The 13,678-nt window shown below is 35.4% G+C and overlaps 1 protein-coding gene across 4 annotated transcripts in view; it reads left to right on the top strand.

Annotated features, from left to right (window-relative positions):
• Nucleotides 1-10,943, top strand: part of ZFAND1 (zinc finger AN1-type containing 1) — a 33,390-nt gene extending 22,447 nt beyond the window's left edge. For all 4 annotated transcript variants that reach the window (XM_053559315.1, XM_053559317.1, XM_053559316.1 and 1 more), the window contains 2 exons: nt 9,716-9,871; nt 9,979-10,943. In XM_053559315.1, the coding sequence (XP_053415290.1) occupies nt 9,716-9,871; nt 9,979-10,149 (327 nt within the window). In that variant the 3' untranslated portion in view covers nt 10,150-10,943. The remainder of the gene's footprint in view (nt 1-9,715; nt 9,872-9,978) is intronic.
• The last annotated feature ends 2,735 nt before the right edge of the window (nt 10,944-13,678 follow it).

Here is a 13,678-nt window from a genome sequence, read left to right as displayed (position 1 = left end):
TATCTTTCCAATTTTTCTTTAGGTCTTCTTTTATTTGTAATTATAGAAGTAACATTCTATTTATGCTTTATAATGCCTATCATAAATACCTATATACTTTGTTTAGATTTATTCTTAGGCTCTAAATAACTTTGCTTTCATTGTAAATAATACCTTTTTGGAAAATTAAATTCCCCTTATTGTTTTATTATTGTTTGGTGTATATTGCCCTTCTGTCCACCAAATAAATTCCTAATAGTTCCCATACTTTGTAGATTTTTCTAGAATGTTTTCTGTGCAGTCATATCTTTTGCAAATACCAGTTTTTGTGGGCTGATCTCCCTCAATTTATCTTATTCCTTCTTTTTATTGTCATTATTTGTCTTACTGCTGAGATCTTCAGATGAATGTCGAATAACATGGATAGAAACAGACATCTTCATCATGTTTCTGACTTTAATGAAAATGCTTCTAAGTATTACCTTTGCAACAGATTTTTTTTTTTTTGAGACAGAGTCTCACTCTGTCATCCTGGATAGAGTGCCTGGGCATCATGGCTCGCAGCAACCTCAAACTCTTGGGCTTAAGCAATTCTCTCACCTTAGCCTCCCAAGTAGCTGGACTACAGGTGCCTGCCACAACACCCCGCTAATTTTTGTTTTTTTGGAGAAGAGTTCTGGCTCTGGCTCTGGCTCTGGCTCTGGCTCTGGCTCTGGCTCTGGCTCTGGCTCTGGCTCAGGCTGGTCTTGAACTCTAAAGCTCTGGCAATCCACCTGCCTTGGCCTCTCAGAGTGCTAGGATTACAGGTGTAAGCCACTACTCCTGGCCTTGCAGTAAATTTTTGATAGTAGCGTTTATAGGATAACTGTTTCTTTTATACTCCTAATTTGCTAAGAATTTATATCATGAATGGGTGTTAAACTTTGCTAGAAGTTTTTTCTTACATCTAGTAAGATTTGTTTTCCTATCAATGTGATAAATTATACTAATTGATTTTTCTGTTGTTAAATCACCAAATATTCCAGGATAAACTACTTGACTGAAATATAATTCTTTTAAAACGTACTGCTAAATCGATTTGCTAACATATTGTTTAGTGTTTTTTAGTGACATTATAGTAAGATTATATTCAGATTGAGTGAGTTTTTTTCTATTCTTTGAGATAGTTGTCAAGGGTGGAGATTATTTGTTATTAAAGGTTTTGGTAACACGACCTGTAGATCTGTTTTATTTTTCTTGAGGGAAGAATTTTGATACTATTCCAATGTGTTAAATCTTAGTTTATATGGATATTTCTTCTGAAGTCAATTTTAGCAAATAGTAGTTTTCTAAAAAATTTCTATTTGATGTAGATTTTTCAATTTATTATTATAAAGTTAATTTTTTTTCTTATTCAAAATCACTATTTTGCCTTTAGTCATTCCACTTTATTCTTAATATCTTTCATTTGTACTTTTCTTTTTTCCTCCCTAGAGTAGCGAAAGGTTTATTTTTTTTCTTAGTCTTTTCAAAGAACCATCTTTTGGTTTTATTGAACTCTGTTCTTTTGTTGCTTCAATGACTTTTGCTCTTACATTATTTCAAACACACACAAGTTACAACCATAGTACAGAGAACTTTTCTATATCCTTTATCCAAATGCACTGTCTACTTTATTATTTGTATTCTCTTTCTGATCATGTGTATCCACATGTGTATGTATGTGTGTGTATTTACTAATTTTTAGTCTGCTTGATATATCTGTTTCTTAGATGTGTTTAAATCTTCCATTGTAGGCCAGGCACAGTGGCTCATGCCTGTCATCCCAGCACTTTGAGTGGCGAGTGGCCAAGGCTGGGGGATTACCTGAAGCCAGGAGTTCAAAACCAACCTGAGCAAGAGCAACACCCTGCTTTACAAAAAATAGAAAAATTAGTCATGTGCATGGTGGCAAATGACTATAGTCCCAGCTATTCAGGAGGCTGAAGTAGGAATCACTCGAATTTAAGTGAGCTATGATCATGCCCTTGTACTATAGCTGTGATGTCAGAGCAGGACTGTCTCAAAAACAAAAATAAAAACCTCTCACTTTACACTGGATATAGTTTTTTGTTTGTTTGTTTGTTTTTTTGAGACAGTCTCACTATGTTGCCCTCAGTATTGTTTCATGGCGTCACAGCTCATACCAACCTCAAAGTCTTGGGCTTAAGTGATTCTCTTGCCTCAGCCTCCCAGTAGCTGGGACTACAGGCCCCCACCACAATGCCTGGCTGTTTTTTGTTGTCATTGTTGTTTAGGAGGCCCTGGCCGGGTTCAAACCCACCAGCTCCAGTGCATATGGCCAGTGCCCTAACCATTGGGCTATAGGCTCTGAGCCTTATGGATATAGTTTTATTGGTGGGTTTTTTTTTTCTTTTTTCTTTTTCTTTTTTTTTTTTTGAGACAGAGTCTCACTATGTTGCCTTCAGTAGAATGCCATGGAGTCACAGCTCGTAGCATCCTCAAACTCCTGGGCTTAAGCGATTGTCTTGCCTCTGCCTCCCAAGTAGCTGGGACTACAGGCCCCCACCACACAGCCCGGCTATTTTAGTGGGTTTTTTTATTTGCAATTATAATGGTTCTGCTGAATTGTGTATTATCAGGTGCACAGAATTTCTTCATTGTTACATCTTCTTTATGAATTTTGCTTTTAATTCTATTTTGAATTGTATTGTTTCACTAGTTTTGGTAAATATTTAAATATTACATTTTTTTCATCCCTTTATAGTCAACTTTTCTATGTTATTTTGTTTTAGGGTATGTCTTGTAAGCAACATATAGCTGGACTTTGTATTTTTAATCCAGTTTGATAGTATCTCTCTTTTATAGGTGAGTTGAATACTTTTATATTTATTGTGATCACTGGTGCATTTGAACATATTTCTTTCATCTTATGTATCCTGCTCATCATTCTTTTCCTTTGAATCTTTCTTTCTCTTTCCTGTTATCTTTTGTATTGACTGAATTTATTCTGCTGGTTTACAAACCATTGATAATAGTATTTTTTATTTTTTATGATTATCCTTAATATTTTCTTTTTCTGAAATTTTATAATATTTATTGGATGTTCTTAAAATAGCATTTTTAACAAATGTAAAAACACGGACATATCTCCTAATGTCCTTCATCAATTTCCGTCTCCCTGAAGCAGAGGTCCTTAACTGAAGGCAATTTTTGTCTTCCAAGGGACATTTGGCAACAGAGGCATTTTGGGTTGTCACAGGTGAGAATGGGGCACTACTGGTATCTGGTGGGTAAAGGTCAGAGGTACTGTTAAATATCCTATAAAGTACAGGACATGGCCCAAAGCAGAGAGTTTTCTGGTCTGAAGTGTTAACGGTGACAAAGTTGAGAGGACCTGCTCTGGATATTATAATTACAATAATAGTATTATTATTGGATATCTAATAATATCATTCACATTATTTTGTAAGATTTTTATTGCCTAAAATATAATAAAATAACCTTGATAGCAGTTGGTTTGTTCCAGGCACTCTTCTAGCATGTTGTATCCTTGCAGCAAGCTCATAAGGTATATACTGTAAACTCCTACCCAGAAGGCATAGTACTTGCTAGGGATGTAGCTACTGAGTAGAGAACTACAAATTGAAACCAGACTGTCAGACTTCAGAGACAGTGTTCTCCATCTATGTAATAATATAGATAGATAGCACTTGTGGAGTGCTCTGTCTATAATAATATTATTATAGATAAGTCTTTATATCTAAGTTTTTCCTCTTATCATAAATTTTTGTGTGTATTTAGAGATATAGTAGTTACAATAGAGATGTGCATGTCTATGTCTTTACACAGACATACTTTTATATATAATATATACAAACATATACACATATATATGCATATATATGTGCATACATTTATATATAAATAAATGGAAATGTATTCTACTTATATGTTTGAAAGGCATAAGGAATTTCTTTTCAGTCTTCATTTTGAAAAAATTATTAGTTATTTAGTCCATACATGTTTCTTTGAATACTTTTTTTTTTTTTTTGAGGCAGTCTCACTCTGGTGGCCAGCCTACAGTGCCTCAGTGTTAGCTTAGGTCACAGCAACCTCTAACTCCTGGGTTCAAGTGATTCTCTTCTGTCAGCCTCCTGAGTAGCTGGCGCTAAGTCTGTCACAACGCCTGGCTAATTTTTTTTCTATTTTTAGTAAATGGGAGGTTTTACTCTTTCTCAGGCTGGTTTCAAACTGCTGAGCTTCAGTGATCCTCCCATGTTGGCCTCCCAGTGCTAGGATTATAGGCATGAGCTACCACGCCTGGCCTGAATACTTTTTATATACAAGGCCCTGGTGATACAGCAGTGAATGGAACAGAGTCTCTACATTTACAGGGTTTATATTCCACTGGAGTTAGACAGATATTAAATATTTAATGTGTTATATGGTGATTAAAGCTAAAAATGAAAATAGAAGGTTTTTGGTGGATTACATAAGCTGATCTGTCAGTGTAACCTCATAGATGACCGCCTTCTTAAATTGACCATTTTCATAGCCTGGATATGTACTTATTAGTACAGTAGACCTAGTTCCTTATGTTGACCACTCCTGTATGTTGACCAGCCCCTGTTTAATACAGCCCCTTGGGTGATCAACTTACAGAGGTTCTACTCCATATCCTTTCATTAATGCCTGGTAGAAATTTCCTCAACTGAGCTGATAAGAGTGGCAAATAATTTTCTTTGAAAGCCGCATCATATTCTGTGTGTAGGTGTACTGTGACTTATTTTGTCATTTTCTTTTTTTTTTTTTTTTTTTGTAGAGACAGAGTTTCACTTTATGGCCCTCGGTAGAGTGCCGTGGCGTCACACAGCTCACTTCAACCTCCAACTCCTGGGCCTAAGCGATTCTCTTGCCTCAGCCTCCCGAGTAGCTGGGACTACAGGTGCCCGCCACAACGCCTGGCTATTTTTTGGTTGCAGTTCAGCCGGGGCCGGGCTTGAACCCGCCACCCTCGGCATATGGGGCCGGCACCTTACCAACTGAGCCACAGGCGCCGCCCTTGTCATTTTCTTAATGATAAACATTCATTTGGTTTCCAGTTTTGACTACAGTGCTAAGAAGTGTCACTCTGGTACTTTTATTTTTATAGGATAAATATTCAAAATTTTGTTTGCTTTGTCAAAGGGTATGTGTATTAACAACAATAATTATAATAGTCAAACTTTATTGGCTGATTACCTATGCAAAGTATTGTTTTAACGTTCTAGATTTTTTTTTTTTTGTCTTCTTTAGTGAGGCAGTCTCACTCTGGTGGCCAGCCTACAGTGCCTCAGTGTTAGCTTAGGTCACAGCAACCTCGAACTCCTTGGGGTTCAAGTGATTCTCTTCTGTCAGCCTCCTGAGTAGCTGGCACTACTACCACCCTTTTGTGATGTATGTATCCTCATTTTACATATTGGTAGTCTGGTGTTAAGTATTGGTAGGAGCCTACCATCCTAACCAGTTCAATATACTGCCCCTTGTAGCCAAACATTCGACTACCTTCTCCTCCCATGATTTCCAATAGCTGTTAGGACTCAATTTTTAAGTCCAGTCTGGTGGCTATAAAAAGATATCTTATAATTACTGTAATTTGCATTTCTCTTACTACTATTCAGGCTGAGCATCTTTTATTTTGTTTTCTAGTCATTTGGAATTGCTCTTCTCTGAATTGACAATACACATCCTTTGATCCTTTCTCTTGTATCTTGTCTTTTTATTTTGTTTAGTTAACATATAGATGCTCTTAGACTATAGTAAATATTTATCATTTATAAATAATCAATCTGCTTTGTAAATTCTTTTTTCCAAAAATCTATCAAATGTCAGGTCTAAGCAACTCTGCTAAGGAAAAAAGAAAGAAATCTGTCAAATGTATTGATTTTACTTAGTTTCTCACTGGCATATCAGTATTTTATCTTTTTCTAAGGTCTGTTTTGGTTTTCCTTAAAGCTTTTTATTTTTTTTGTTTTATTTCTTTCTCTTTTCTTGTCTTTAATTCATCTGATTTTGTTTTTTATGTTTTTCTTTCTTTGTTATATGATATAAACTTATGAACTAATGGCTTAATTTTATTTTCTTCCAATTGTTTAGCAAGTTTTACCATCACTAATTATTACATAAATTAGGCTTTGGACCTGAGATAGATCTATTTCTGAAGGGTTCACATTAGATTTACATTATATGATATATAGGAATATTGGGAAAAATGACATTTTTATGACATTGTCTTTCTATCAGTACCTTCATACTTCTTTCTGTTTATTCAAATGTTTTATTGCTTTCTGTGACATATTTGTCTTCATGCAAGGCATATTCCTTATTCTTTGCTATTTATGTTATGGTTTCTGTTTCCACTGTGAACAGTATATTTTCCTCTACTTACATTTCCAAACACTTCTCATAAAAAAAAACAAACTTAGAGTTCTGTATATTCATCTTATTCAGCTACATCACTAACTTCTTTTATTAATTTTAGAAGTACTTTTCCTACTAGTGTTTTCAATTTCTTAGTTGTACCATCACACCCCATTAACAAGTAAGGATAGCTTCAATTTTGTTTTCAATAATTATATCAGGGTTTTTTTTATAATACATTATCTATTATCTTCAATATGCCCTATAATAATGGTGATAGCAGGTGTGTACTTACTATTTTACTGTATATAATTATCATTTTTTCCTAAAAGTTTAAAGTTACTTGCTATTGTTACCTCTTGAATAAGATAAAGAGCTTGCCAACCTGTGTTATCCAGCTGAATATCTCCTATCCCATTATCTTTGTTAAAGCACAAAAATTTTTTTAAATTAAGAATTATTTAAATTTAGCAATACTTTTTTTTTTAATTTCTCCTTCCTTAAAACTCATTTATATTTTTGCTAAAGTACATTCTTTAGTAGTTCATTCAATGAGGGGCAGTAGTCATAAACTCCGTCAGCCTTTTTTATCTGCACATGCCCTTACTTTGTCCTCACTTTTAGCTGGATTGTCTATTAGACTTTCTCAACTCTTTTAATGTATCTGTCATCTGTTGTTGGGAAGATATCTGTTGTCAGCCTTACTTTTGTTGCTTTAAGGTTAACTATCTTTTTTTTTTTTTTTTTTTGGTAGCTTTTAAGATTTTTATTTGTGATATTCTCTATTTTCAGAACAATGTTTTTATTTTATTTTGATTTATTTTGATTAGCCAGCTTGACAATTCAGGTACATTCTTATTTTTTGGAAAACCATAATCATTTGTCTCTGAATATCACTTCTTCACCATTTCTATTTCTTTCCTTTTCAAATTCTTGTTGACATATTTTGGAGCTATATAATTTTTTTCTTTGTGTCTTTCTGTTGCATTCTCAATGACTTCCTCAAATACATCTTGTAATTAATTAAGCCTTTTTATTGAGGATAGTAAAACTATTTGAGTGCTTATTCTGCACTTTTACAGGAACTGCACTTTTACATGTTTTTCTTTCATTTCTGTATGTTTTGGTTTCATGAGTGCTTATTGCTTTTTATGGATATTATTCCTTATTTTATCTCCTTGGGCACCAAAAATAACTTACTTTAATGTCTTTTTAAAGTTTAGTTATCTGCAGTTTGTTTTGAAATTTACTTACTGGTTCTGCATGTTCATCTTAAGTAGAAGGTTCTTTCTATAACTCTACTTTTCTTTACTTGCCAGTTAGCAATTTGCAATTACTTTCCCCTGACCCAGGAGTACCATTCAAATCCAAATTTAAGATTGGTAGTATGTGCTTCTGTCCTATAGAGAAATTTCAGATTATTACAGATGCATTTATTGAGCTAGAAGACCTTGGCTTTGTTCACTGTCACGTGGTTAAATCTGTGCTTTTCTGCCTCACAATTAATTTATATAAGCAATATCCTAAATCAGCAGTCAGTGGTAACTTCTCTAGCTTGCTTTCCTAGAGCATGGGTCCCACACTAGCGTCTGCTTCCCTGTGGTGCTCTCATTTCCCATTTGCCCACAAGCTGCACTCCTCAGTGTCTCTTCTTCCTCTGGAACCCTGAGTGCCACTGTCTTTTTTTTTTTTTTTTGGCCAGGGCTGGGTTTGAACCCATCACCTCCGGCATATGGGACCGGCGCCCTACTCCTTGAACCACAGGCGCCACCCGAGTGCCAGTGTCTTAACCCCCCTATCACTTTGCATTTCTGTTCCATTTTTAATTCTCAGATACATTTATCTTTTTTTACATAAGACCATATTATTTTTAAGATTTTCTCTTTTATGTTTATGTTCTTATTTCTTTGTTTGGGGAGCAGGGATTGTTTGCTTATAGAGTTGGCTTATAGCTTGAGTTTCTAATGACTTGTTATTTTTTGTCATAATGGTTGTTATCTAAAATAATGACAGTCTCCTAGGTCTTCAACAGTCTAAATTCCTTAGTGCTGAGAAGGGAGTAGTGTAGAAGCTATTAATTTTCAAAGTAATTGTGGTCTTTCCCACTCAACTTCAAGATGCTCCAATTGTGCCAAAATGTTTGTTTTAAGACAAATTGATCTGTAAAGCTAACACTTTTTGAAGCAGTTTTTAGGGGAATACTAAAGGCGAAGCACCTCTGTTCCTATATTTAACTTCCTGCATTTGTTAATTAAGCAAGAAAATACTCTAAAAGGGGGCAGATAATGTATAAAATACTAGACAAATCATCTCCAAGTTCTTCTCTATTGTTAATGGAATGTGGTTTGGGGTTTTATGTTTTTGATTTTTTTTTTTTTTTGAGACAGAGCCTCAAGTTGTCGCCCAGAGTAGAGTGCTGTGGCATCACAGCTCACAGCAGCCTCCAATTCCTGGGCTTTAGTGATTATCCTGCCTCCGCCTCCCACGTAGCTGGGACCACAGGTGCTTGCCACAATGCCCGGCTCTTTTTTTTTGGTTACAGCCATCATTGTGGTTTGGCGGCCTGGGCTGGATTCAAACCCTCCAGCTCAGGTGTACGTGGCTGGCACCGTAGCTGCTTGAGCCACAGGCACTGAGCCTTGTTTTTGATTTTTATGTTTCTTTTTTTCTCCGAAGTTCTGCAGTCTCTACATATGTAATGGAGTCTTTCACACAAAAAGAAATGTTATATGCATTGGGAATCTCTCAATTCCAAGTGACAAAAACTCAATGCCAACTATGATAGCACAATGAAAACAATGTTTTCCCCTCATATAATGGGAAATGACAGATTGATCTGGTCTTAGGGAATAACCAAATTAAGGCATTCAATTTATGTTAAAAGAATCCTTATGTTTTCTTGTCTTTTTCTGTATTGGCCTCATTCTTTCCCATTTAAGGGGATTTTTTTCATACTGGCTCAGGAATGGCTGTGGGCTGTGGAGTTTAGCTTTAGGCAACTCCATGTTTAATTCAATAAGATTTTAAATACTGAGGGGAAAAAAATAAAATGGAGGAAAAAGACAACTCTTCCTCCCCTCAGCTTTTAAACATAAAATCTCAGGAATATGAAATCCCTGGCAGACCTACCTTAGGACACATGCCTGTCTTTGAACAGATCACCCTAGCCAGAGTCATGATCGTATGCCCATAAATTTAGGTGGATGCTGGGCTACTATGACCCATTTCCAACTAACAGATGCATTGTTACAGGGCAATCCTTCTCTGATTTAAAGAGAGGAAGGGATGTCACCAGAAAAAAATGGATGTCTATTTTCCATATATGTAATCTGTATTTTAACTTTCTTTTTTACAGACAGAAAGAATTTATTTTCAGGTTTTCTTGCCTAAGGGCAGCAAAGAGAAGAGCAAAGCAATGTTCTTTTGCTACCGATGGAGCATTGGAAGGGTCATAGACTCTGCAGCCTCTCTCGCCAATCTCAAAAATGACAATAACAAATTTACAGCTAAGGTAACATTGGGTTTTAACAATTTTTCCCTAAAATTTTTAGATCTTGAAGTTGTAAAGCCTGAATACAAGCCTGTTTATTACAGTATGATTTATTTCTCCTTTTGCAGAAATTGAGGTTATGTCACAATACTTCAGGAGAAGCCTTACCCTTGGATCAAACTTTGGAAACCTGGATTGCTAAGGAGGATTGTCCCTTATATAATGGCGGAACTATTATCTTGGAATATCTTAATGATGAAGAACAATTTTTGAAAGATGTTGATTCTTACTTAGAGTAGTTGTTCAGTGATTCAAGCCAGAAATGAGAAGGCAACTTACACATACATTTTAAGTGAATGTCTTGTTATATAAATACTATTATTTTTAAAAGTTGTGTTTTAGCTTATTTCCATTTTGTTACTTTTTACATTATCAGTTTTCTATTAAATTTGACTTTTTGTGTTGTAAAGTTTTAACTATCAACTGAAATTCAATTATTAGCGCATTCTTCTATTTAATTAGCTTTCACTAGATTATGCTGTAGTAATAAAAACAGAAGTGTATTTGCTGATGGATTAATGTCAGCAGTTGATTGGCTGTTGTACTGTTCCATATCATATTCATTTCAGGATCCCAGGATTGAAGCTGAAGGAACAACCCCTTTGGGGGACTTTGCTATTCTTACGGAAGAGGGAGAAGACACGATAGAAATTTCAGCCCTGAGATACATGAATTATTTTTACTTTAAGCAAATAATATGGCCAAGCCTGCCATCACGGAGATAAAGTGTGGTTTACTATCTACTTAAAATATGATGTATCAGTTGTTGTGTGTACATGAATTATAGAAATTTAGAGATTATCTCATTCAGTCTTCTAAAATATTAATGAAGAATGTCAGGCTTAGGAAGGGAAAATGTTTTTCTAAGTGTCATCTATCTTTCTGCATTGGACATATTTCTGATCAAAGACTTCCTGTAATAAGATTCATCTTTTTTGATAGTGTGAGTGTATTATAATTTAAAAAAAAAATGGATTATTTCCACTTCATTACCATCTGTCTCTATATATATACCCAGACAAACACATGCCAAATTTTTACCAATTCAAATGAATACTTCTTTTTTTTTTTTTTTTTTATTTTTTTTTATTTTGGCCAGGGCGAGGTATGAACCCGCCACCTCTGGCATATGGGACCGGCGCCCTACTCCTTGAGCCACAGGTGCCGCCCCAAATGAATACTTCTAACTAATGTCTTCCATCTGTACCCAACAAAGTACTACTATTCAGCAGGAATAGAAATTAGTTCTATCTGTTCTTTTCCCCTTTTCTATTATAAATGTCATAGACATGTGTAGTAGCTTCAGGTGTAGTTAATAGAATAAACTCAGAATGCTTATTTGGTCTATTTTCTAATCTTGATATTCTTTTTTTTTTTTTTAATTTCTTAGTATTTGTGTTAGTTTAATCCAAATTCTTTTTTTTATTGTTAAATCATAGCTGTGTACATTAGTGCAATCAAGGGGTACAATGTGCAGGTTTCATATACAATCTGAAATATTCTCATCAAACTGTTCAACATACCCTTCATGGCATTTTCTTAGTTATTATATGTAGACATTTGTATTCTGCCTTTAGTAAGTTTTGCCTGTACCCATTCTAAGATGCACCATAGGTGTGCCCCACCCATTACCCTCCCTCCATCCTAAACTCCCCCCCTCCCTTCCCTTTCCTTCACCCGTTCCTCATAGTCTTGTGCTGTAGTTGGGTTATAGACTTCATGTGAAAGCTATAATTTAGCTTCATAGCAGGGCTAAGTACATTGGATGCTTTCTTCCATTCCTGAGATACTTTGCTAAGAAGAATATGTTCCAGCTCCATCCATGTAAACATGAAAGAGGTAAAGTCTCCATCTTTCTTTAAGGCTGCATAATATTCCATGGTATACATGTACCACAATTTGCTAGTCCATTCGTGGGTCGATAGGCACTTGGGCTTCTTCCATGACTTAGCAATTATGAATTGGGCTGCAATAAACATTCTGATACAGATGTCTTTGTTATATTGTGATTTTTGGTCTTCTGGGTATAAATCTAGTAAAGGAATTATAGGATTGAATGGCAGGTCTATTTTTGGTCTCTAAGTATTCTCCAAATGTCCTTCAGAAGGTACATATTAGTGTGCATTCCCACCAGCAGTGTAGAAGTGTTCCCTTTTCTCCACATCCACGCCAACATCTCTGATTTTGGGATTTTGTTATGTGGGCTACTCTTACTGGGGTTAGGTGATACCTCAAAGTAGTTTTGATTTGCATTTCTCTGATGACTAAGGATAATGAGCCTTTTTTCATGTGTTTGTAGATCGTGCGTCTGTCTTCTTTAGAGAAGTTTCTCTTGAAGTCCCTTGCCCACCCTGACGTGGGATCATGTGTTGTTTTCTTGCTAATATGTTTGAGTTCTCTGTGGATTTTGGTTATTAGACCTTTATCAGAGGTAATAACCTGCAAATACTTTCTCCCATTTTAAGGGCTGTCTGCTTGTTTACTTACTATGCTCTTGGCTGTGCAGAAGCTTTTTAGTTTGATCAGGTCCCAGTAGTGTATTTGATTCTGCTTCAATTGCCTGGGGAGTCCTCATAAAATATTCACCCAGGCCGATTCCTTCAAGAGTTTTCCCTGCACATTCTTCAAGTATTTTTATAGTTTCATGTCTTAAGTTTAAATCTTTTATCCAGTGAGAGTCTATCTTAGTTAATGGTAAAAGGTGTGGGTCCAGTTTCAATCTTCTACAGATTGCCAGCCAGTTCACCCAGTACCATTTGTTAAATAGGGAATCTTTTCCCCACTTGATGTTTTTAATTGGCTTGTCAAAGATCAAATAACGGTAAGTAGCTGGATTCATCTCTTGTTTCTGTATTCTGTTCCAGACATCTACTTCTCTGTTTTTGTGCCAGTACCATGCTGTTTTGATCACTATCGATTTATAGTACAGTCTCAGGTCTGGTAGAGTGATTCCTACTGCTGTGTTTTTATTGCTGAGTAATCTTTTGGCTATGCGAGGTTTTTTCTGATTCCATATAAAATTAAGTATTATTTTTTTAAGATCTTTAAAATATGACAATGGAGCTTTAATAGGAATTGTATTAAAATTATGTATTGCTTTGGGTAGTATAGACATTTTAACAATGTTGATTCTTCCTAGCCATGAGCATGGTATGTTTTTCCATTTGTTAACATCTTCAGCTATTTCTTTTCTTAAAGTTTCATAATTCTCTTTGTAGAGATCTTTCACGTCCTTTGTTAGGTATACTCCCAAATATTTCATCTTCTTTGGCACTACTGTGAAAGGAATACAATCCTTGACTATTTTTTCGGCTTGATTATTCTTGGTATAGATAAAGGCTACAGATTTATGGGTGTTGATTTTGTATCTGAGACATTGCTGTATTCCTTGATCACTTCTGAAAGTTTTGTAGTAGAATCCCTAGTGTTTTCTAGATATACGATCATATCATCTGTGAAGAGTGAAAGTTTGATCTCTTCTGACCCTATGTGGATACCCTTCATCGCCTTTTCTTCCCTAATTGCAGTGGCTAAAACTTCCATTACAATGTTAAAGAGCAATGGAGACAATGGGCAACCTTGCCTGGTTCCGGATCTAAGTGGAAATGATTTCAGTTTAACACCATTCAATACGATTTTGGCTGTGGGTTTGCTGTAGATGGCCTCTATTAGTTTAAGAAATCTCCCTTCTATACCAATTTTCTTAAGTGTTCTGATCATGAGGGTATGCTGGATATTATCAAAACCTTTTTCTGCATCAATTGAAAG

Source organism: Nycticebus coucang, chromosome 13 (genome assembly GCF_027406575.1).
Source record: "Nycticebus coucang isolate mNycCou1 chromosome 13, mNycCou1.pri, whole genome shotgun sequence".
NCBI lineage: Eukaryota > Metazoa > Chordata > Mammalia > Primates > Lorisidae > Nycticebus > Nycticebus coucang.
Note: the sequence above shows the minus strand (reverse complement) of the source record. Positions and strands in the feature narration are given on the sequence as shown.